Source organism: Hirundo rustica, chromosome 3, assembly GCF_015227805.2.
Source record: "Hirundo rustica isolate bHirRus1 chromosome 3, bHirRus1.pri.v3, whole genome shotgun sequence".
Classification (NCBI taxonomy): domain Eukaryota; kingdom Metazoa; phylum Chordata; class Aves; order Passeriformes; family Hirundinidae; genus Hirundo; species Hirundo rustica.
The window spans coordinates 18,256,017-18,281,374 of NC_053452.1; the positions used below are offsets into that span (position 1 = coordinate 18,256,017).

At 41.2% G+C, this 25,358-nt stretch overlaps 1 protein-coding gene across 5 annotated transcripts in view; it reads left to right on the forward strand.

The window, feature by feature from the left end:
• The first annotated feature begins 10,720 nt into the window (after window positions 1-10,720).
• The window catches only part of TMEM63A (transmembrane protein 63A), a 30,601-nt gene continuing 15,963 nt past the window's right edge, over window positions 10,721-25,358 (forward strand). Inside the window, exons 1-13 of one of the 5 annotated variants that reach the window (XM_040058816.1) lie at window positions 10,760-10,804; window positions 11,683-12,023; window positions 12,740-12,936; window positions 14,886-14,965; window positions 16,466-16,529; window positions 17,641-17,678; window positions 18,808-18,950; window positions 21,400-21,451; window positions 22,601-22,709; window positions 23,092-23,162; window positions 23,870-23,950; window positions 24,571-24,694; window positions 25,049-25,182. In XM_040058816.1, coding sequence (XP_039914750.1) covers window positions 12,751-12,936; window positions 14,886-14,965; window positions 16,466-16,529; window positions 17,641-17,678; window positions 18,808-18,950; window positions 21,400-21,451; window positions 22,601-22,709; window positions 23,092-23,162; window positions 23,870-23,950; window positions 24,571-24,694; window positions 25,049-25,182 — 1,082 coding nt within the window. In that variant the 5' untranslated portion in view covers window positions 10,760-10,804; window positions 11,683-12,023; window positions 12,740-12,750. Of the gene's footprint in view, window positions 10,875-11,247; window positions 12,024-12,739; window positions 12,937-14,885; window positions 14,966-16,465; window positions 16,530-17,640; window positions 17,679-18,807; window positions 18,951-21,399; window positions 21,452-22,600; window positions 22,710-23,091; window positions 23,163-23,869; window positions 23,951-24,570; window positions 24,695-25,048; window positions 25,183-25,358 lie in introns of those variants that run through there. The other 4 variants (XM_040058814.1, XM_040058818.2, XM_040058813.1 and 1 more) reach the window with 4 other exon arrangements.

Here is a 25,358-nt window from a genome sequence, read left to right on the forward strand (position 1 = left end):
CATGTCTGAGATGAATCGTGGTTGCTCTGAGTGCACAGATCTCATGCCAAAGATGCTGCAACCTCAGCCTCAGTCCTCAGTGTTTACTCTCCTGCCAAGGAGCCAATTTCAGTGGCAACTTTTGTGGTCCAAAAAAATCACCTGCTTGAGCTATACAGAAATTGTCCAGCTCATTTAATCTAGGCAAGGACATGAGACTGTTCTTCCTCGTCACCAGTACAGGCCAGACGGAACCGGCCATCTCCAATGGAAATATCGGAATAATCACATCCTGTTGGGTTCCTCTCTTCTGGGGCTGAGTATCTCAGCCTGCACTGACATAAGCACTTCTTCCATAGGCAGCTTCTGCTTTTACTCATGAGCTTGTTTTGGTCAGATGGCCAGGACAAAAGGCTGTCTGTCTGAGGAGGAATGGATGAAATGTCCAAAGTCTCCCTGTGTCCTTGGTCAGCTGATGTCAGCTGGCTCGCTCGCAGGGGTTTGTGTTGGCAGCGTTTGCGAAGTGCCAGTGTTCTGGCAGAAAGGAGGTCTTCGAGATGTTTTTTTTTTTAACAGAAAAGCAAACACAACTGTTTAAATACAGCATTTTCTATGCCTTCAGCAGTCTCCTCCCGACCGCCCCAGTCGGTTCCTTGTTTGTAGCTGAGGAAGCAGGACATCACTGCTCTGATGGCTGCAGCATAAGCTGCTGGCAGAAACACTGACATTTAACTAATGTAGTTAAATCAGATAAATAAGCATACAGCCCTGAATTGCTTGCTTTACACCACCTCATTAAGGACTGTCCTAATTACTGAGAAATAGATAAATTCTGTGGGAGCACCACTTAATTTCTAAGCAGAGCCCATTTATTGGCCTAGTTAAAATGCTGCTTTTTCCTTGCAACTGTATTTATACTGTAGAATTTTATCAGCTTTTTTAAGAAGTACATATCTTCTGCTTTAATGTGCAGATCTAATGTCCCATAGCCCTTTACCAAGTTTGTGTGGCATTTGACATTCCAAAACCAGAGCGATGTCCCCATTTTCCTCTCACGCTAATGCAGTTGGAATACTATTCTTACTGCATCTGTGGCACTGAGTAACCTGGCTTAATTATGGATTGTATTTCCTCCAGTTAATTTTAGCTCTAATAACTTTCACTTCACTGAACAGACTGTCCTTTTTTGCTAAGAAAGAGAGAAAATGAATCACTTTTCCCTAACTCAGACAGAGAAAGAATAACACTATATTCTAGCAGCTATAGTTTATTTCTCTTACCAGGAAAAGTTGTAAAGGCAGAAAGATTATGAAATACATGTTAATGCAAGTTGAATAATTTGCATTACTAACTTTGCTGGAAGACTTTTTTCCTACAGGCCAAAAATAAATATAAAAGGTCAAGATGAGTGAGACCTAAAAGCAATTTCTTCTGCTAAAAATAATGAGCTGTTGTGCAAAACAGTAATTTGTTAGTGGAGTGCAAAAAGCCTCTAAAAAGTGCTGTTACTCACACAGAAAATTACAAAACCCCATGCAAGACTGCAGAAGGCAAAATAAAGTGGTAACACACAGAGCTGACAAGACAGAATTGATAGTTTAGATTTCTCTAATCTGGTACATCGGATAGAGTGAAGAGCAGCTGCCCAACGGCTTCTGCTAGTCTTCACTGAGATATTCAAAATTAGCTTGGGCAGTGCCTTAGCAAATCTACTGATTGGTAAAAAGATACCTACAACAACAGGAAAATGAGCTAAAGTACTCACATGGTTGTTTTCCATCTGTAACATCTGCTGCTGAAGTGACTCTGGGGCTATTGCGTGTCAGTGGGTTTTACACCATGGGACTTAGATGTATTCAGTTTCAGAAATGATTACTTGCACATGGCTTTTGTCCTTGATGTTAACAGCAGCTAGGGCTGTGGTCAAAAGGATGGTGAGGTAGAATTCTGAATGGGTCCAGCAACGATGCCAGGCCTGCCTGTCTGAACTCTGGGTGAGCTGGGCTCATACAGGGAGAACATTTCTGAGAGGCTTCCAGGAAGCTGGGAGTTTCGAGAGGTACAAACCAACTTGGAAATTATCATCTGCATCAGACGATACTCCCTCATCCTGATGCTTGATGCTCATTCTTTTTAAACAGAAAGAGGCTGTAAGTATTGCAATGAACTTTTGCAAGAAGTTTTTCTTTGTCTTCAGAGTGCTGATGTCTCTTTGGAAAGTGGTCTTAAAGGCCCGTGTATTATTTGAAATGCATTTTAAAAGATTTCAGGTCTGTTAATAAAATTTCAAATCATTAACTCAATTTTACAATCTAGTGATTTAGTGGTGATTTATTATTTATTCTCTTCTGTCTAGATTAAGTGGTTTGTTTGAGAATTGCACAACAACAAATATCAAAATAGCCCCCTAATTTTCTTTTGTTTTCATATAATGCTGCAATTTTCAGAAAGAAGGGTGTGCGTATAGACTGCTCCCACTCAAGTGGTTACTACAAAGCTGTTTTCACTTAAATATTTATATCATCACGGTATGGATTTTTAACATTTTTGAATGTTACTACTATTTAAATAACAAGAATTCAAAAGAAAATAACTGAAAAAAACCTTTCTTTTTTTTGTGCATTTGACTCCAAAGCAGAACAGAAAAGGGTATTTTACTTCATGGCACAGGAAATTGTGTAATTTCCTGCCATGTACTCATATCTATGTAAAGAAGGAGTATAAGGTCTCGGATATAACATGGCCCTTAAAAGAGCAAGAAATAAAGCTCTGTGACCTGACAGTTTTAATCCTTTTAGCATTCATACTGCAGCACCATGGGAGATGCATCATGGTCATTTGATTTTAAAAGGGAATTTAGCCACACTTGGTCAGGTCACTTGAAGCGTGAAACACAAACTTCAGTTGTTTGGTTTTTGTTGTTGGTTTTTTGGGGGCTTTTTTTTGTTTGGTTGGTTTTTTACCCTTTTCTTACCTTGCCATTTGCTTATTCAAAACCATTACTCCAGGAATGGCCAACGTTTCCACACAGCAACCAAATGCATTTCTGAACCTTAATTTTGGCTTTGACATGTGATTCTGCAGGAAATGCCATGCATTTGAAGCTGGCATCTGTCAGCTTTCCAGGCTGAATAACTAAAGACATGGTCACTAAAATTTATTTTATCTATGCAGCATGGCTCTTAGCTTCAGCAGCTGCCAGTACAGAATTCAGCATCTTTTGACAAATCATACACATGGAGAAGATTTTTCAAAGGTACAAGAAGGAATTTAGAGTCCATTTTTCATTGAGCAAAACTTGCGTGCTTAGTCCCTTTTCTCTGCTTTGATTCTAAAACAGAGCAAGGCATATTTTGCCCTGTGACAGCAAAACTAGAAATAATTACCACAATTTGAGCAGAGACAAAGATGACCTGAGAATTAATTTGAAATGCTTGATCATTTTGACCAGATCAGGTTGGAAAACCTCAGAGGCAGAGTACAGGAAAACAATATTCTCAAGGAAGTTCAGTTTCTGCAAATCTAATGGGAGGAATCTGAAAATCATTATGTGAAGCAGACTCAGAAACTTGGCTCTTAAAACTCTTTGAAGGCTTCACTGTTTGATTTCTTTTCAGTCCTTTGTGGTAAGAAAGTTTACCTCTGATCTTCACCATGTTTCCAGGCTGGTAAAAAGTTGAACACTGGCTGTCCTAAATGAGAATATGCTGTGATTCGTAATAGGATGTGAAAATACACTGTTGCTTGTATTGCCTTGAAACTGATCTAGAAACTACAGCAATAACAGAACACAGTGGTCTTGTTTCCTAAGTGGATGGGAACTGGTTCCTTAACACAATTTCATGTCCACTCAGAAATGTTCTCACTATGATAATTTGAAAAATAAGTTCAAGTTCTTACATTGACGTATGAAACTCTTCTAATCTTCACAGGAACTACGGTGCAAAGGAATTATAATCACCCTGGTTCACTGTTGTCCAGAGCAGCTGGCAATTTGGGGCCTCAAACCTCAGGTGTGCTCATGCCAGGGCTCTGCATGCAGCACCTGCTCTCTTTAGCTGTGCCTGTACAGCCCCAGGAACTGACCCAGACAGGGTGTAAAAGAAAAGGTGCACCATGTTATGAAGGCAGGAATAGTTTGCCTAGGTGTTCCCTTGTAACGCTGATCCTTTCCTCCATCCTGGAGTTCATCTCATTCCAGAAACCATGCCACTTTACAGGACCTGCTCTTAACTTCTCCCAGATTCATTCTGACCACTCACTCCATCATTACCTGATATATAACCTGAATATATAAACATCTACTTCAGTGAATCTAAATATAAACATCTGCTTTACTGAAACTACATAATATCAGTAGGAAAGGAGACCTGAAAACATCTGGGTTCTCTTCCCAGTTCTGTCCCTGAGTCAAGACTATGACCTTGAGCAAATTGCCTCGGCCAAAATTTTCAAGTCCATATTTAAACACCAAAATAAATATGCTGATTTTCAAAGGCACCAGCCAAACACAGCTTCTATCAACAAAACTCTAATCACCAATAGACTCTGATGATTACCGTACTTGAAGTATCTTAGTAAAACAAGCCGTGTCCCTCCTGCCATCTGTTACAGGGGAGAAAGTTCTCCACTGATCCATAGATCACCTGTGTGTCTAAGCTGCTCAGCTTGCAGTGACAACATTACTTTCCCTTTTTACACAGATTAGGCCACACTCCCACTCATGAGGCAATGTCAAACCTGCCTAGTCCACTTGGAAGAGATGTGAGGAAATACCTCTATGTCCTTTGCATACATTTGAAAGGAGAAAGATGAAGCAGAAAGAAAAGAAAGTGATTTAAAGTGAGTGAAAGAATCACAGAAAGGAAATATGAGAAAGGATGAATGGGGGAGAAAAAAAAGCTACAGAAAGAGGAAGGAAAGAGTCGACAGGGAGAGACAAGAATGGGAAAATCAGAAAGTATGGTGATAGTATTTCCAACAGGTAATCACACACTAAGAAATAGACAGATTTAAGCAACTCTTCTTCCCTAAAGTGCAGGTGTCAGAAAGCACACAGCAAGCATCCACATGCCTGCAGTGTGCCTCAAGCAGCAGTCATGCACTTGGAACAGGTTGGATGCTGCTGCTCCCCACTATTTCCAGCCATGCTCTACTAAAGCCATGCTCCCCCAGGTTCAGGATCTTCCTTGCTGGAAAAGGCCTCACTGCCCTTGGTTGTGGCTGTTTGCCATGGCCACAGCTCTTCACATCTTCCTGCTTAAGCCACTTTGCATCCTGACACCAAGTCACTCCAGCCACTTGCCCCTTGCATCCCTGGCACCTGACCCCCTGCTTGGGCTCACCAGGATCATCCTGCTGTCATTAGTGGCCCCCCGTGCTCGCCTGCTCTCTCTGCAAAGGAGCCAAGTCGCTGTTGCTGTGGAAATTGTAACTCAGACCTTGTCAGCTCTTTGAAATCCTCACCGTTCGGACGCTGAATTCTTTTCATCTGTAAATCCAGAAGTGGGAAGGGGGAATTCTTGCCCAACAGGGAAAAAAAAAAAAGAGACTACTCATTATAAAAGTCCTTTAAAAAATATTTTATCTATAAATTTATAAATGATCAAGCAGCATGTTTGATGCTAACATTTTAAGGGAAATCAAGACAGTAAACCAGAAAGTGTTGTCACCAAGGCCTTGGAACAGGGTTCTTATGTCTAAAAGCTGGGAATCTCACTGGACTCTCTGCAGATAGAATGCAGACACAGCAGATCAACCGCGAGTAGTTACTTCAAAGCTGTCAAACTGGGTAGTGTTTGGAAAGAAAAAAATAAAAGAGGAAAAACTAGGGTTTCTCTTCTGACCTATTTGTATTAAAACCGGGATTTCAAAGCTTGCTTCACAAAAATTTACTCTCAATCCAAGGCTGCAGCAAACCCAGCTGAATTGACCCAACAAAGGTTTAGACTGCAAGATCTCCTGGAGCATTTTGTGGCTCCTGCACAACCAACCACTCATCTTTGTGCTCCAGGGAAAGCAGAACCTGGGGCAAGGATGCTAAATTCTGTCCAGGGCTCACCTAAGTACTGTTGCAACAGGAGTCACTGTGTATGGTGAGGACACCTGTGAAGCACAGAGGCTCTCAAGGACACTGGAGTTGTTCAGTAAAACTAATGTGTGTTGTACCTGGGAATGGGAAAACTTCACAAGCCCTGAGTAGTTTGATATTTCATACTGGTAACAAGCACACCTGGTGCCTGATAAATCCAATGGCTCATGAGGCCAGGTGCTCTCCTCTTCAGTGGGACAAACCAGATTGTGCCAGATGGTTTCTCCATCTCCCTCTCTCACTTAGGGAGCAGCCTTAATTATAGTTAGTGCTGTGCCACCTATGCATTAAGTCTCTTCAGTTTCTATACACTTGGGGTTAAAGCACGGATAAGCATTAAGATAATGTGTACATTCAGGAAACAATGAAGTCACCCACACTGCAGGCCACCTTGCCCTAGTTTTGTACCAAAGTGTGACACACCAACAGCAGTTGCATTGTGACAAGCTCTAACAATAAATCTAACAATCCTATGTATCAGCAAGGGATTCTCCACACCCACAACTACCCCCAAAAAACAAGGTTTAGAACCTCACCCTGCCCAGAGGTAAGTGATGAGGAAGCTCATGGATTCACCACTTCATAAATCAAGTTTATGCAAAGTGTGTTGCAATAAGCCTACTTTTTCCTCCCGTACTTTTCAGCACTGCTATTTTAGATTGCAGCTTCCTGTGCTTTTTAATAAAATTCCAGTTTTCATCCAAGTATAACTTGATGAAGATGACAAGAAAAATGAATCATGCTCGAGCATCAATACCAATGCTAAATTCACCATTTCCTATCTGACATAAAATGCAAAAGAAAAGAAAAGCAAATTTCTATCATACATGGCTAGTTATAATTGGTGAAATATGTTGAATTGACCAACGTTGTATTGATTTGGTTAAATCTGTTGTATTGATTAATAAAAATACATTCCAACTTTAATGCAAGGCTATTTTTACCTTGAAAGTCAACATATTAGTCCCTTATTAGTCTATGAATGAGAAGCAGCATGGCAAAAACAATTAAAAACAATATAGAGAAAAGAAGGGTAAATTGTCAATTTAAATCAAGACTTGCTGCTTGCTGACTTGTACTATGACATTTAAATCTGTGTATCTGTCTAGATTTTTCTATTTGTTTGTTCATATTATAAACATTTTAATGCTCAGACCTTTCAAAGGAAAATCCCATAATGCCCACACTGTATCCTGTGGTGTATTGAGGCTCGTAAACAGATTGCCAGATGAAGGCAAAGATTAAAAGATAGCAAAGGGGTGCCAGGCTGGAAGCCTGAATTAAATCCATTAAGGTGTATTTGAATAGGCAGATAAGTAAGGAAGAGCAAGCTGGGCTGATGAGTTTCTTCAGAGAGAAGAAACCACAGCAAGAGTTGCCACGCATGGCAAAGCTCAGGCCACCTGCTACTCACCTCCAGAGACAATTGAAGTCCTGTTGGGAGTTCACCCATCAGGGGAGATCCTGCTGTGATAAATCAAACTAAAGTGACAAGGGAGTTCTTCAGCCATAAGGTCATTTAATAAATAAGGGAAGAGCCGCACGTGGAAGTGTAAATATCTCGCACACTTGTTCAACCTGGTGCTAAAGAGCTGTTGAAGTGGATATGGAGGATGAAAAATAAAAGAAAGATGGAAGGATTTCAGAGTCTATTGACTTGCTCCCTAGGTCCAGAGGGTGGTTTTCCATCTGCTCTAGCAACATAATTAAACGTTTGTGAACTAATGACAGTATGTGGCTTTTGTCACCAAAAGAACAGACAGTGGTAAACAAAACCCTATTTACAAAAGGTAGGGAGGAGGGAAATGTGACTCTGCTGTTGAAATTAGAGATAAACAAAATCACACCACTTAGCTAAAGAGCCTGTCTAGACAGAGGAAGAACAAAAACAAATGACAAAAGCTTGATGTTATTCTTGTGAGAGAGAGAGAGGGAAAAATTATTTTGTAGCTAGGCAAAAGTCATCACACTGAAGAATGTCAAGACAAAAGTGTTGAGATCACTGAATATTACCTATTTTACACTACAGAGTAAGATAATCTAACCAGAGCAAGGCCTTCTTAATTTTGAAAAACCTTGCAAGAATCAAGAGTACAAACAGCTTAGGAAATCAGTGAGAAAACCAGCAGATTTTGGTCCTAGAAGTGCAAGAGCTGCAAGCATACACTGAAGCTTCACCTACATGGCAGATCTACTCGCTGCACCTATACCAGTGAAACTTAATTGAAGAGAAAGCGATTATAATTATTCCACTGTAAAATCCTGGCTCTGAAATAAGTTGTCCATAGGAAGAATTGTTCCAGAAAAAGCAGTATGGAACAATAGTTCTACGACACTTGTGCCAAACAACTTTCCCACCAACACGGCCCTAGATAAGGGAGAGTGTGTTTAAAGGTAAAACAACTAGCATCCTTCAACAACAGTGGGATTTCTTTCTTCCAGCAGCGAATCTGAAGCCCTCTGAGCTGAGAACTTTTATATCATTTTCTAACTAGTGCAATTGTTACAGACAGTTTATAATAACAGATTATCTACAGTGCATCTGCTAGGTAAATGATGAAATTCTGTCTTCAAATGTCTCTCAGTGACTGCAGATAACCAGGACTTTTTCCTTTTTGTGGGATGAAGTGAGAGAAAACAGATAGCATGCGTACAGCCAGATGCTGCTCTCCACTGATTAGGCACTCCTGAAAAGTGAAACAAGGATTTGGCAGAGCAAAACAATTCTGGATGCATAAAGTGGCAGGGAGCAGGACCACAGCTATGTGTGCAGGGCCCTAAGTAATCCATGGTGTCTGAATACATGGGAATACAAGGAGTTAAAGATGGAGAGGCATGGTCAGGACTGTCAAATGGAGCAGACAGTGGCTTCTTGGCAGCTGGGACATTAATTGCTTTTAAACATAAAAGTCAGCAGATAACAGAGGTTTTGATCAATGTAACATCAGACTGACCCTTGCAATGCCCTAACTATTTTTGGTTGGTTTTAGCGTGGGTTGCTGCTCTAAGACATCACTGCTGCTTCATCCATGAGACTGCAGGTAGGGGCGCAAACCTGTGAAGGCAAGTAGTCCCTGGCTCCCCCGGAACAGTTCCATCTTCATCAAGACCATAATCTTCTTCTTCCTCATACGCCTGCTGCTCACTGAGGTCAGTCCTGCCAGTCAGGGGAAAAGGATGAAAGTACAGGAGGATGAGGATGGTTGGCAATGCTGGGTATCAAACGGCTGTGGAGGGAACACTAAGATAAAAGGCAGAGAAGAGGTGGACAGCAGGTACCTGCTGTACTGTTTCTGGCAAGTTGTCTGGAAGCAATGAACCCCCCAAAGGATAGTCCTTTGGATAATGTCCTTATGGATACGTGGGAATTGGTCTTATCCCAGCTCTGTCATAGACTCATTAACTTAAACTGCCTAAGCCTTGGGGTATTCTTCCAATTCACAACATATGAGTAGGTGTATGGAGACAAGGGGCTATGCATATTTCATGGAACACTCATGCTACTACCATTAATTTACTAATTTATGTCAGAGTTACCAGCTGAAAGGTTTGGCCAGAAGATCAGTGAAGGTGATTCTCCCCCTCTACTCTGCCCTCAAGAGACCCCACCCGGAGTGCTGAGTCTGGCTCTGGGGCCCCCAGCACAAGAAAGATGTAGACCTGTTGGAGCAAGTGCAGAGGAGACCATGAAGATGCTCAGAGGGCTGGAGCACCTCTCTTACAAAGACAGGCCCAGAGAGCTGGGATTGCTCAGCCTGGAGAAAAGCTCCTGAGAGACCTTAGAGCACCTTCCAGTACCTGAAGGAGCCTACAGGAGAGCTGGAGAGGGACTTTCTATGCAGGAATGGGGGGACTTTTACAAGGACATGTAGTGATAGGACAAGGGGGAATGGATTCAAACTGAAAGAGGGTAGGTTTAGATAATAAATAATTCTTCACTCTGAGTGTGGTGAGGCATTGGCACAGGTTGCCCAGAGAAGCTGTGGATGTCCCACCCCTGGAGGTATTCAAGACGAGGTTGGATGGAGCTCTGAGTAACCTGCTCTCATGGTGGGGGAATGGGTGGTATTTCAGGTCCCTTCCAAACCACTCTGTTCCATGATTCTATTATCTCAGTGTACGAATTGCTCCACTTCCACCTATGTGCTTGCCCACTTCACCAGACCTGGAGTTGTGGAATCTCTCTAGAAATCATATCTCACATTTCTTAGGGATATATATATATATATATATATATATATATATTTTTTTTTTTTTTTTTTTTTTTTTTTTTTCCTGCGCTATAAAATGCTCTGTTTGGTTCTGCTTTAAGACATCGGTAGGGGCTCCAAGGTCTCCCTGGAGCCTCCTCTTCTCCAAATTCGACAGTAGAAGCAGATTTCCCTTGGCTATTTGAGGGTCCGTTCCCTGAGGGAGGCGCGGGGGCAGCACTCTCCCGGCGGGGGCGGTCCTGTCCCGGCCGGAGTGGCACTCTCGCGGCGTGGGTGGCTCTTTCGCAGCACGAATGGCCCTGTCCCGGTGCGGGCGGCCCTGTCCCAGTGCCGGTGACCCTGTCCCGGTGCCGGTGGCCCTGTCCCGGCTGGAGCGGCCTGCGGGGCCGCGCCGCGGCGGGAAGCTCGGAGCGCGCTCCGGAGGCGGGGGAGCGCTGACCGCGGGCCGCGCGCGCATGCGCAGAGCACGGGACTTGTTGCCGGCGCTCGTAACTCCGGGGCCGGGACCGCCCGTGAGGTGACGGTGCGGGAGGGCAGGGAAGGGCAGGGCAGAGAAGGGAAGGGAGGGGGTAGGAGAGGCTGCCCCGGCACAGGTAAGGGAGGGCGAGAGCGGCGCCGTGCGGGGCCGCGGGGAGGGGAGCGGGCTAGGAGAGCGCGGCCGCTCCTCAGCGGGACCCCCGCAGCGGGGTCGGGGCGGGCAGCGCCGGGAGCAGCGTCCCCTCCCCGCGGGGAGCTGAGCCAGCCCACCCCGCTGTGCTCGGAGGGACCCGCTCCCTGCGCCAGGGCCGAGCCCGGCGATTTCCAACGTGCTCCTGGGGGAGCCGGCCCCGCCCGCCGCGGCTCCACGTCCCCGCCGGAGCCGGGAGCGCAGCCGGGCTCCCAGCGCCGCACCGGAGCCCGCTCCCGTTCCTGGAGCCCGTGCCGGTACTCCCTGGGCTCCTGCGGCGCAGCCCCACCCGTGGGAGGGCTTCCCCTGCCCTTTATCTTCCTGGCAGCTGGCTTGTTTAAAAAGAACAGCTTTCGAGAATTGGAAATAGTGCCTGATAAACTCCAGTGTGGCGCTTAGAGTTTAGCGCGTGGGCTTGTGCTGAAGATTCCCGAAGGCCCTTCTTTTCCCGAAGGCGCTTTCTTTTCCGTCAGCACTAAATTTCAGTCCGTAGAAAGCAGGGATGGAGTCACGGCACAACTTTTGTGGGCGTTGTAGGATTTTTTTTCTTTATCTTTTTTTTTTTTTTCTTCCCTGTGATGAAACACGTCAGCTGAGATGAAATTTGTTCCTCACCGTGTCATGCTGTCCAACATTTAGCAAGTGCCGTTTTGGGAGGAGTATTCTGCATGCTGTTTCCCCGCTGTTTAAAAGGACAATATTTCGTTATTCGTATTAGTTTGTTTCGTTTTCAGCATCCAGAGCAGCGCTGTCGTCAGAGACATGTGCATTCCTCTTAGAGGCACGACATCCCAAAAGTGGTGTCCCTGGACCTGTGTGATGAGGACCTGCAATATTTGCTTTTGAAGGATTGAGGGTTTTTTCGGGGAGTGGTTTCTTTGTGAATCTGTCAGTCAGAAGTGTGTTCTGCATGAAGCAGTACTTGGGAATCAGCAAGGTGATAAGATCCAAGAAAGGAAATGTTTGAAGTGGAAAGCCCCAAAATAAGCAAGCAATTGCCTGCACTGCTAAAAAGAACTTTGTATCGATAGCCGAATCTCGTGCATTCTTGTATGGTACTACCTTATCTGATCAGGTCAGTTGACCAAAATGAGGCAGATGTCTGTTCTCTGACAAATGCTCTTTGTTCTTTCTTGTTTGTGACATAAGATAATTGTTGTGCTGGCCTTTCAGTTGAATTATTTTGAAAAGGGAAAGTCACACAGTATTCCGAGAATGGAAAGGAGCATGTGTATTTGTGTAGTAGTTATTTTTTGTGGAATTAGTGGTGAATTTGTTAATGATCTCGAAGTTTTGACATTTAAATTCAAAGTTCATATGCTGGTGCATTCACACATGCTCATAAATCAGGAATAAAATATTCAAACTGCTGTGGGAATGTGTAATGCCCTGTGTGATTCCTAGAATCACAGTCCAGGCTGGAATATGTCGTTTGATGTTATAGATTAAATGATAGGGAAGTTTTTTTGGGGGAGGGGTCTTCTGCAGTTGTCCTCAGATCTCTGTCGAGGATGTGGTTCACTAGATGTCTGGAATTCTTTTCTGGGCACTGCTGGTAGCTGCACCTGCCAGTTATTGCAAAATATTTCACATGTGAAGGGAAGAGATTGTCAAAGGCACCTTCTTTTCCAAAGCAGTTTTCTGGTTGCACCTTCCTGCACTTTTTATACTTGTAATATTAGTATATCTCACAAACACCATCCAGGCTTTTGACAAGTTGGTTTCACCTTTTTTTTTTCTTTTTCTTTTTTTTTTTTTTTTTTTTCTTTTTCTTTTTCTTTTCTTTTAAAGGGATAGACAAAATGAACCCTTTCTATTTTCTGGGTTTTGGACATTCTCATCTAGGCTTCTTCGGGAACAGGAGTGGACCTTTCAACAGAACAAATGAGACTTACTGCTACAGCACTGCCCAGGGCAGCACGGTGCTCCAAGGAGTAACTTTTGGTGGAATCCCAACTGTCCTGCTGCTCGACGTAACCTTCTTTTTAGTAAGCCCAGTTTTCTCTTTCTTGAATTGAAGGTACTCTTGGCCTTTTCAAAAGTTAGATTGTTCAGAGTTCTCTTGTTTATCAGGTTGGAATTTGGTTTCTGAGAATGTTCAGAATAAGAAATGAGTTGAGGCTGTCCTGGGAACATCAAAGTGCTTTTCAAGTGTTGATAAACGTTTGCATACAGGTGGGATGGTGGTGTCACTGTATGTTGGATGTGTAGATGTAGGGACAGTGCAGTTTTACAGGATCTGTGTGTGGAGCCAGTGGATTTTTTGGCTGTAGCTCAAATTTTCATGTTGCATCTTAACTGCAAGAACACTTGAGTTTAAGTACTGGGTACATTTTCAGGAAGGGGACACCATTACTAACTCGGTTGTGAAATGACAGATTTTCCATATTGTAATGCCTCTTGAAAAAAACAACTTTTTAAAAATTATATTTCCCAAAGCTGTAGATGAAGATGAAATAATGTACTGAAAAGCTTAGTCCTGACAAAAGGTGTAATATGATTAGTTGCTATTGGGGGGCTCCAGGATAGGCCTGAAACTGCACTAAAACGTGTGGTTACTTTTGTGAGCTTGGTCTAGGTGGTCTTCAGCCACCAGAAGCAGGGCTGCAGACCTGCAAATTGGCCTGAGAAGAGGGTCTGTGGTAGTAAAACAGACTAAAGAGACACAGTTTCTGTGTTCTAGAAATCTGCTGTAAAGTAACTTAAAATACCTGTGGTCTGATCTGGTCGTTCTATAGGAATGTAGAGGAGAGTCCTCAAAGTTACATAATGGCATTCTTTGCTGTTGACTTGGTGTATGCTACCGTAAATGCATTTTCTGAGGATGTGCAGTATTTACAGCTTTTTGTGACCAATGGCACAGCATTTAATAAGATTTAGTTGAAGTGTTTGCCTTTTTTTTTAAAGCTGTGGCTCAGTTTTAAGTTACTGAGTCTGCTTTTGAGTTCCTTGCTGTTGAACTCTGCACTCAAGCAGGGTTAGATAGAGAGTTGGGTGCAGTGCAGAAGGCTCCTTTCTTCTTCAAGTACCAAGTACTGAAAATTATTTATCAACTCCTGCATTCTTTTTCATGACATTTTTATTTCATATCCTTTTAGTAACTGTCAGTTGAGGGATTTCTGATATGTTATTTCTAGGCTGGTTTCCAAAGGAAGTGAGGTTTATATATTTCATTGTCTTCCCATCTTTATTTGGCTGTCCTGCCTAATAACTGCAGACTATAGCCAATTGCAACCAAAGTTGTGAAGAATCTTAACAGCTTTCCTGCTTGCACCAAGTTTAATGACTAGATGAAAGAGGAAGATCTAAATTAATCCTCCCTGTTAGAAGGAATGCTCTCATAAGAAAGTTATAGTCATTGTGAAATGTGGAAATTAGCCGTGTAATCTGGACATTTATCCTGGCTGGGCAGTCAGTATTTGATCCTGGTAAGTTACATCACTAACACCACTTTCCAGCCAAACAGGTATGGGATGGAGGAGAAACCAGAAAGTGAGGGTGTATGCTACATATGCATAGAAAACAGGCCTTGTTACTTCATTGCTCCCTGTAGAGCAACTTGTTTCTTAAAAAAACCCAAAAAAACCCAAAAACCAAAAAACCCCAAAAACAAACAAAAAACCCCAACTCACTATGAAATTCTCAGTGATGGAGCTTTTTTCTTGTTTTCTTCGTCTCTTTCAAAAAAGGGAAAATACAGGGGGCAGATTAAAAATACATTGCAAAGATCAGAGATGAATAGTTCAGTAGTTTTGGTCCCGGACAGGTTGGTTTGTAGCATGGCCACCACTGAGTTGGTTGGTGTATGATAATTGATTTAGGAACTAGGACAGCATTTTTTGTCAGTTCTTACACACCTAAGAATGATTATTTTGAAATGGTAAAAAGAAATATTTTAATATGTTCTTTTTTCTTTTTTTCTTTTTTTCCCCCCTAGATTTTAATATTACTGTTTTCCATTATAAGAAAGAGATTCTGGGACTATGGTCGTGTTGCTCTGGTGTCAGAAGTGGAAAGGTAAAAAAGATGTACAATCAGACTGATTTGTTGAAACCATTTGGGGAGTGGGGAGAAAAGTACAGTAAATGTGGCTTATATTAGGTGCATTTGTATCAATTAGAGATGTTTGTAATCACATGCACTTGTTTGTTAAAAATGCCCTCACACTGCTTTGTGTGAAATACTTCCCCCTCAGAGAGTTACTGTCTGTGGTTTCAGCGGTAAGTCCTGTGTTTCCATTGCCATGAATTTCATCCTACAGTTGTGAGTTAAGGAAGTGGAGGTAAGGAAATAGGCTGCTTGTCTGCTGACATGCTACACACTGATGTTTGCAGTGTGCTTCTGTACAGAGGGATAGTGACCATTTTGTTTATCTTGGCTCAAGCCCAGGGTATTCCCAGAGCTCCCTGCACAGCCTGTGCCAGAAAATTTCCCCAGGGTTCAAAAATTAAAACTTCTTGTTGCAAGTTTCTGAAATTCTCCACTGATTTTTATTAGTATTGCAAATGAGCTTTTGATTTTGTTTTTTCTGTAGGGTGAGGAGTTGGGATGTTCAAAATCTAATCTGTCTGTGTGCAAAGTGGGGAAACTAACAATGAGCCTCTTCTTGGCACAATCAAATGTGATAAATTCACAGCTGAGCAACGGGAAAGAACTCAAACCCTAATGTTTGAGTTCTAACCCTAATCCTAAATGCTTTTAGGTGTAAAAAGTTGTGAAAGATAGATGATGTAAAATACAATGGGTAATAACTGGGAAGACTTTAATCCAGCTGGTTGAGGTAGCAATCATGAAGGTGCTCTGGTGCTGGGCTGTGGAGGCATGGGACCAACAGGCTGGAGCAGTCAGGCACTCAGGAACCTGTGTTTTTGTCCTGCTGGACTGTGAGCTGAGCCTGCTGGTCAAAATTACAGACACCTCCATTCTAACCGGTGTCCTCCTGTAATTACCATTGCAACATTTCTTTTTAGCAACAAACTGAGAACAGACACTCTGCTACTTTTGAGGGCTACAGAGTTTCTAAATGTTTGTAGCCTTGCTACAGGACTGTTCTTGTGAGAAGATGGCTTCGAAGGGATTTAGTTGTGAGGAGAAATTTTAAGGAGTGGCTGTACGTTAAAGGAAGTTAAAGGAAGAAAGGTGGAGAGAATAGAAATGATGCCTCGTAGTGAGGAATATCCAAGGAAGATAGCTTGGAAATCTGATCCTGGCTCCCCAACCTGTGTTGCATTGTGTTATATCATTGTGGTTTTAATATTCTGATAAAATGTTGTTTTCTTTCAAGTTCAGTTACATGCCCTCATGTCAGGAGCTCACGTGTCCACTCTGTTCAACACGAGACATACACAAGTTACTATAATCAGGCATGTGCTACAGGGTGAAAGCCACAGCTTTCATAAGTGGAAGAGTGTGTTTGTACTACATCCCTTCGTCAGAATTGTTAAAGTTGAAATAATTCTGTGGAACTCCATCATCTGTTGTTAAAGACACTTAAAAGAATCATTTAATGTGTTTTAGTGAATCAAGATATAATCGGTTGTCGACATCATCATCAGTACCTGAAGATCTTGAATATGATAAGGTGAGTATTCTAGAGCTCTGATAATGCATTGTTAACCGTGTTTTTATAGAACCATGCATAATCTCTGTTTCCTGACAAACTCCTATTGCCATATCATAAATCCAGTGTCTTGTGTCATTGTCTCTAAGTCTGGTTTGTTGTTTTGTTTTGTTGGTTTTTGTTTGTTTGTGGGGGTTTTTTTGTGGTTTTTTTTTTGTTGTGGTTTTGTTTGTTTAATTTGGAGAGGGACTATATGTTAGTGTTTCAAAGTGGGAGGGGACAGTGATACAAAGACTAGTAAATAATTTGTACTGGGATAACAGTTCAAAAAGTTACATTGTGTTCACATTGCAAATAATACCTAGTTGCTCTTTACAGTATGATGTTTCCTCACAGTGTTGAGAAAACTGGATGCAAGTGTGAGACTAATGATAGTGTTCTGCACTCTTAATAATTAAATTGGTTTGGAGTGGAGAGTAGTATTTTGGCCAAATTTTAACTGGCTCCCTCCATGGTCTTTCTGAAGTTGTTGAATTGGTACACCTCTATAATTTTGTGTTGCAACTTCAGAATGAACCATGCAAGAGTTGACCAGTGGTGGCATCCTAAGTTTTCAACATTTTATGTATACATGCATCAACTTAATATCTAACCTTTGCAATTAATTATTTGTGTGAGCATCAAAAGCATTCTTGTATTTGATCAAGATTGCTCTGCTATTTGGGTACTTTACTTCATCTTTTTAAAAGCCTTAAGCAACTTTATCTGTTGAGTAACACGTGTCTGTCTGGATAATGTTCCCTTGAAAGAAGAGCCCTTTTGAGAGAGAAGGTGTTTTGTTTTTTTTTTTTTGAACCATAGTGGGATGCTCAGTGAGATCTGAATTCTGCCACCCATTTTCACTGGGGGATTTGTAAACCTATATGAGAAACCTTTCTGTTAGTGTAATCAAAGCAGTGTTTTTAACAGGCATTTAACTGATTAACTTGTATTCAACCCTTGTATTTCAGAGCAACAAACTACCAGCTTTTTAGCTAAGAGGTTGCCTTAATAGAAAGACTTGTCTTAGTTGGATGGATTAGACACTATTTTTTGTATGTTAGCCCTAAAAACTTCTTTTTTATATATTTAGGGGTTTTGTTCTTGGATTACAGCTGCTTTTCGGATGCAGTAAGTACATGAAACAGAAATAGTGTGCTGTGGTTTGCTTTGATCTTTTTTAATTTAGAGAGATGTTTTTCATTCAAAAATTTGGGGGTTACTTTGAGTAGATAGAATTTTGATACAAGCACTGATACAGGTGCCTCTGACTGATTGAAAAAAGGAAGTGAAAACAAGGTCAATTTATGGGAATACTTTTTCAGGATACAGTTGTCCTGCTAGCAGCCCAGGGGCTTCCCAATCATGGGACAGTGTGTGAATCTGAGCGAACCTATAGCATTTATATGGATTCAGGGCTATTAATTGCACTCTAGGTTTTTACTCTTCAAAGAGTACCTTGTGTGTGTTCCCCTGTTTGAAGCCAGTAGGGCCTCAGGCAGGCAGTGGGATTTCCCTGCAAGGGTTTCTGTGGAGAACTGGTGGTTTAGTTGGGGCTGGAATTGACTAACTAGGGAAAGTCCATCCCAGCGTTTCCCAGGAATTGAATGTTAGGCATGTGATGTGTGTTCTTTATGTCTCTTGGGGCTTAGTAGATCATGACTAAAAATCAATTTCTAGCTTGGATACACTGAAATATGAAAGGGATCAGGGTTAAGCCTGTCTTTCTCCATTTTTGCTAGTTCAGTTCCTTCCTTTTCCAAGTTCTCCTATTCTAATAATTGATTCTGCTGACAGTGGAGAGATGGTGAGAGTTCATTCTAAAGCCTTTTATATCTCCTATTACCTGGGTGTTATAAGAGTGAGGCGGTTCTGTTGTGATTTGCCTCACAGGGAGCCTTTATGGTGATGAGTGAATACTGTCACTGGTCTTAAATTTAGAGAGCTAGGCTTGTGACTGACATAAAGCAGGAGGTCACAGCAAAAGACTTGGTCCTCTTATAGTCCAAAAGAATCTGGATTCAGATTTGCTTTTCAGATTATTGTTTCAAACTTAAATTCCCTAGAGTTAAATTTTGTATGGTGGTATTGTACAAGAAAAATACACTTTTGGAACCTGAATTTACACTTGAAAGAATACAGCCAAAAGGGATTGATGGGAATGGAGATGCCACTGGGTAGACTGAGGATTTAATGTGTGTTCATAAACACTCCCAAGAAGACTAGGTAAGCTGACCATGTGCTTTTCTGTCTGATGCAGTGATGATGAGATTCACGAGAGGTGTGGTGAAGATGCCATCCATTACCTCGCCTTCCAGCGTCACATCATCTGCTTGCTGATTGCTATCAGCATTTTGTCCGTGTGTGTGATATTGCCTGTCAACCTCTCGGGTGATCTGCTCGGTAAGAATTTGGGGGTTTGTATTCTTGGAACAATTCTTTATTTTATATAGTAGTAAAAACTCTCTAGTTTGGTTTTGGTTTGTTTTTTTTTTGGGGGGGGCCGGGGTTTGGTAAAATTTTATAAGGTGGTGTTTTAACCACTGCAGTGGGTTGACTCTTGCTGGATGCCATCTTCTCAAACTGCTGCATCATACGTCATTCTTCTACAGGGTGCAGTCCTTCATGCACAGTGTGGGTCCCCCACAGGGTCAAAAGTCCCACCAGGAAACCTGCTCCAGCATGGGCTCCTCTCTATATGGGTCCACAGGTCTCTGCCAGGACCCTTCTCCAGCACAGGCCTCCCACAGGATTACAGCCTCCTCTCAGACATCCACCTTCTCCAGTGTGGCTCTTCCCCATGGGCTGCAGGTGGATCTCTGCATCCCATGGTTCTCCACCATGGGCTGCAGGGGAACCTCAGCTCTGGTGCCTGAAGCACCTCCTGGTTCTCCTTCTGCAGAGTTGTTCCTCTCACACATTCTCACTCTGCTCTTCTCTGTCTGCAGTTAGATCTGCACGATAACTTTTTCCTCCTGAAATATACTCTCTCTATCATTCCTAATTGGCTTGGCCTTGGCCAGCAGTGGATCTGTCCTGGAGCTGGCTGGAATTTGCTGTCATGGACATGGGAGTGGTTTTTGGCAGCTTCTCACAGAATCCACCCCTATAGCCCCCCTGTTACCTAAACCTGGCCACACAAACCCAACACACCCCCTCAGTCTGATGGGAAATTTGTGTGACTGTAGGGGGCTCTTTACACAGTTGGCAGAAGCGAGGTTGCAGACCTTCTGCAGACTGAAATGACACAATTTAAAAGGTTCAAGGCAGGATTAACTTTGCCCATGCCCTCTTAACTGGTGTTGATCATTATGGTTTTTATTGGTGGTGGTGATTGTCAATGGAAAACATCTTCACAGCTGAGAAATCTTTTTCTAGTATCCTGTCTGAACCTCTTTTGCTTCAAATAATTTAAAATCAATTTTTTTGAACTGTCGGTAGAGAGAGTAGATTATTCTTTTTCTCTTTACAAAATCCTTGTAGCTGCTTGAGAATTATAAACATTTTATATCTGCTTTTTCTTCTTTCTCATAAACAAGCCAGTTAATTTGGTCTTTAATGAGAAATGTTTTCCATTTGGCTGATCATAAAATCATCAGCCATGCCTTGAATTTTTGTTTTAATCTAGCTACACTGTCTCCCATTGTTCCTTTATGTCTTGGTTTGTGTCTCAAAATTGGACAGACCTTGCAGGGACTTTGTCAACGCTGACTGGATAAAGCTCCTGTCACGTTTCTTGCAGCCTAGTCCTGATTATGTCTTCCAGCATGGCACCTGCAAATAAAGCAATCATGTCCTCTAGTCCCATCAGTTTGCTGGTGGGAAATCTGAGTTCTTTGGGTGACATCTCTGTTAAAGCCTGTTTATACATTCTTCCATTTTTGATTATGAGCACTCACAATCCCATTTCATACCTGGCTTTGTATCAGTCTCATCAAGATCATGTTTAAAGTGTCATTCACGGTTTTTAAGAACCTTGTGACAGAACTCTTGTCTATAATAGGATACATTGCACCTTTTCCTTTTTGTATTGCTTCCCTGTGGAACTTCCATCTCTGATTTCCCTTTTATGAACTCTTTATTGGCAATTCTCTATATTAGTATCAGCTTTTTATTAAAGCAGGACAATGTAGCTTCTGTTTTTCTGCATTAACCTTTGTGAATCTAGGAAATACAGCAGAAAGCAAAGCTTTAGTATTCTCTCCCCTTCTTCCTCCTCTTCCACTGTAGGCTGATTTTGTGCATTTGCAATTCTTTCAGTTGTGATTTAACTTGCAATGTTAAATCTAGTCTGGGTTAGAAGGTTTGTTTGTATTTCTAGATAGACTTAGCTCCTTTTCCATTGTGATAACTTACTCAATTTTCACTCATTTGCATTATAATTTTTTAAAATACTTGACAGTCTAGAGAAATAATGTAATGTAAACCCATTTTTGACCTTAACAAGATTATCTGCACTGCTTTGTCAACACTGAAGTAATGCAGCTTAAAAGCATGAGATAAGAAATCAGTTAAGATGAAAGAAAAATGTGAAGGAAATATGTTCAATCTCTAAGCAATATTGTTAATGGACATGATGGCCACTTCAAAGATCTAGTGTTTAGATTTTTGAAACACTCTGCTGATTTTCTTGATGACTTGAATGTGGTATAATCTAAGGGTTTTTTTTCCAACTTTAAAATGCAGGACAGAGTAAACCTGCATTGATTATGATTCTAGATCTTTTTATCAATGAACTTGCTGAGCATTAAAAAGAAATATATCAACTTCTTTAAAAAGTAGAATAAAAGCTGACTTTCTGACAGTTAGTGTTGCACCAGTTAATTTTCCTACTTGTTCTTGCTCTTCCTAGATAAAGATCCCTACAGTTTTGGAAGAACAACTATAGTAAACTTACAGACTAGGTAAGTAAGTCTTGCAGAGTCCCTCTGTGCTGATGTCTTTTTCCTGCCATGGTCTCTAAACACAGGAATCGATATTTGCAGCATGGTTTAGGGGGATGGAATAGCTTAATCCCTGTCCATTGACTGAAACTGGGATATGTTCTGCTTCAGGCTGTATACTTACAGTACTAATAAGAAATTTTGAGACTGGGCTTCTACTCTCTCAGCTCTCACTTCCTATACCACCTTTCATTTAGCTAATGACTCCACATCCAGTGATATTTTTTCAGACATTTCCCCATTAAAGGAAATCATGCTTCAGAAGGAAGGTAAAGTTGATAGCTTTACTGGAATGCGTAGCTGGGATGATTTAAATCCCCTTCCATTAGATTTATGTGTGTGCATGACTCTCCCATCTGAGATTACAATTAAAATTACTTGAATGTGTTTTTAAAAGTCTGTAAAATAGTTGAAGTACAAAGCTGCACAAATCTTCTGATTTATTCTTGATCAATCCACATCCATCCCTGACATTATATTCCATAGAATTTCTGTTTTGTTTAACCATGCTATGAAACCAAGTAACTAATGGGTATTTTCTTACTTTGTTGGATTTTTATCTGTAAAATAGGTTCCCGTATTTTAGTTTAATTGCAATTAATAATGCTCTTTACAAAACTGAACAGCTGTTCTCAGAACAGAACTTCTGTAAGTTTTGAAAGAGGAGCTATCAGAAAAGTTGAATTTACTCATTATATGAGGTTGTTTTCAATTTGAGTAAGGACTGTGTTCAAGGAAAGTTCAGTTATGCATTCAGCACAGTAAATAATAAAGTCAACAAGTTTGGCAGATAGCATCATATGTGCTAATGGTCATCTGAATGAGAAAGTGAAAGCCAAACACTGCCTAAATGTGTCCATGTCATAGAGTATCTCTTTCCTTTTTAGCTCCATGACCCATTTTACTGAATGAGAATTTTACTGGAAGCAAAAAATCCTGTTGGCTGTCTAAGGCATCTTCATAGGCATGACTGACTACCAGTACTTGCATTTTTTTCTTGTTTTGTGTTCAGTGAGAGGTTTTGATCTGATTATCATTTTGATAGCTGCTTGTATCAGTTGGACAATTGATTCTTCCTGTTTCTCATATTCCTAACATTTTGTCTGACAGCAATAATCTTCTTTGGCTGCACACAGTTTTTGCTGTTGTTTACCTGATTCTGACTGTTGTCTTCATGAGACATCACATGAAGTACGTCACATATAAAGAAGAAAACATAGTAAGTGGCTGTATTGGAGAGAAAGAAAGTGTATTTGCCAATGGATAAGGCTAAAAAAGCAAATTGCTAAGGCACCTCCTGCATGTTAGAATGTGACCTAAATGTGAAGGAACTGACTGAAAGCAATGCTCTACTGAGTGAATTGTGAAAATAGATGGAGAGAAAGGGGTTGGGGAGGGATTTGTGAAATTTTGTTGTAACCTATTAGCAGTGTAGAAGGTGCTGCTGTCTTAAGCAGCTGAGCTCCCATCAAAATCAGAATTACCTACCTTTTTCCGCTTTACTACACAGCTAATTGTGCTGTGTCTTGGCCTTCTTTATAATCTTGTTTTCTCTCCTGTAATGTGCTTTATCAAAATGTAACTTGCATTTTCTCTCCCAGGTTAAGTGCACATTGTTCATAACTGGTCTTCCAAAAAATGCAAGTGAAGAGACAGTACAAAACCATTTCACGTGAGTGCTATACTTGAGTAATAACATTACAGTCATAGAATTGTTTGGGTTGGAAGGGACCTTAAAGATCATCCAGTTCCAATTCCCTGCCATGGGCAGGGACACCCTTCCACTAGACCAGGTTGCTCAGAGCCCCATCCAACATAACCCTGAATGCTTGCAGGGATGGGCCATCCAACAGCTTCTCTGGGCAACCTGTTCCAGAGCCTCACCTGTAAGGAGCTTCCTCCTAATATCTAATCTAAACCTATTCTCTCTCAATTTGAAGTCATTCTCCCTTACTCTGTCACTATCTGCCCTTGTAAAAAGCTTCTTTCCATCTTTGTTTAGGAAGACGAGATGTAAAATTGTCCTGGTAGTTTTCCTTGCCCAGGCAGATAAGTTTTTTGAATTCTGCACAGTTTAATATTCAGAAAAGACTACATTTCAATGAAGTTAGTTAGCTGATCTTAAAATCAGAGTTTAAGAAAATATCTGTGTATCTATACTTTCTATTCATGCCCACAGACTGCATTTACTTGCAATAAAGCTGCACATCTCATTAAAGTAACTTCCAACAACTGTCTGTGGAAGTCTCTGCTCTCTGATACCTCATTCAGAAATTAAATGAGTGATGAGATGTCGGATAGATACCAGTGATGCTCTTTGAAATGGTTTCTTCGTTGTACTTTCTGTTCTTACTGTTCTCATGTGCTGCTTTGTTTCAGGGATGCCTACCCAACTTGCACTGTGCTGGAGGTCCAGCTGTGTTACGACGTAGCCAAGCTTATTAACCTTTTCAAAAAAAGGTACTTGTTTTTGTAACCTACACGAATTTAGCTTAATTTTTTGAATGTTTTGCTAGTCCTTTAATTAGTATGTACCAGCAGTACTTACCTGGTGCATCCTAAAGATGCATTCTGCTCTTCAGGCTCTGGTCTGGACTTCAGATAGATTTGGCTGTGTTTTAAAGGAGTTTATGGAGTTCAGCCCATGTCTTGTTGGTGTGACATGTTGTGTGTTTCCTAAGTTAAGTTTTGGCTTGCTGATTATTTATGTATGTATGTACTTAATTATTTATAGACAGGCAGTTCAAAGTGAAAAACTGAACTATTGAATTAATAACTCTATTAACCCTGCTTCTTTGGCCAGAGGTGATCACAGGAGAAACAAGTGTTATCTTCTGAGCTCTCAAGAATATTGAGTTGTTCTTTTTCCTGAAACCTCACTACAAGTGTAAGGTGTATTACAGACTTGCAAATAAATTATATAAATAACCAAAATAAACTGCATGTAAATATCTTTAGTGACTGGTTAATTTGCTATCAGTCCTTGGTATAATTTTTTCCTCTCAGGGATTATAATCTTTTTTATCTTGATGCTGATACTGTTTTCTTGCAAAATGTTATGGATGTGTTTTTCTGTGCAGAAAACAGGCAGAAAAAAGTCTGATTTACTATGAACACCTGCATCAGAAGTATGGCAAGAGGGTCCAAATAAACCCTAAGCCATGTGGTCAATTCTGCTGCTGCGAAATGAGAGGATGTGAAAGGGTAAGAGATTGTGTTCTTTTTTAATTATGGATAAGTAGGTTATTAGAGGAGTAGAAAATAGTTTTTGTGTCATGTTTCATTGACCTTCAGAAAAATCTTCATTCATTGCCAATAGCTCATCTGCCATGTTCTTGTCCTGCATAGAAAAAAGAATTCCCTGAAACTTTTGAAATATCATCTTAGTGCACAAACTGAAGTACAAGAAAATCTTCCTGTTTGTCTTTGCCTTGTGACATGATTTGTAATTTGTGGGAATGGCCTGAGGAAGGGTGACTATAGTTTGTGTAAGCTGGGTGTTAATGAGGATATTGGCCATCTGGTACTTGCATGTAAAACCCATCAATTTCCCCACAGGAGGATGCTGTAGATTATTATACCAAAGTTAGAAATGAACTTGAGGAAGAATATTCAAAAGAGGAACAAGCTGTTCATAACAACCCATTGGGAATGGCTTTTGTAACATTTCAAGAGAAATCCATGGCAACCTAGTAAGTTTTGTCTGTTGTCTTGTTTGTTCTCTTTTTACTAAAATGGTACAACTGATCTCCTTTGTGACCCTTGTTTGCTTATGTTGGTTCTTCCTTTCTTCTTTTTTTCACCATTCTGTGGATTTGCTCTGCTTTGCTTTCTGGTAAGTTTTTCCATAAATGTGTTTTAGCATCTA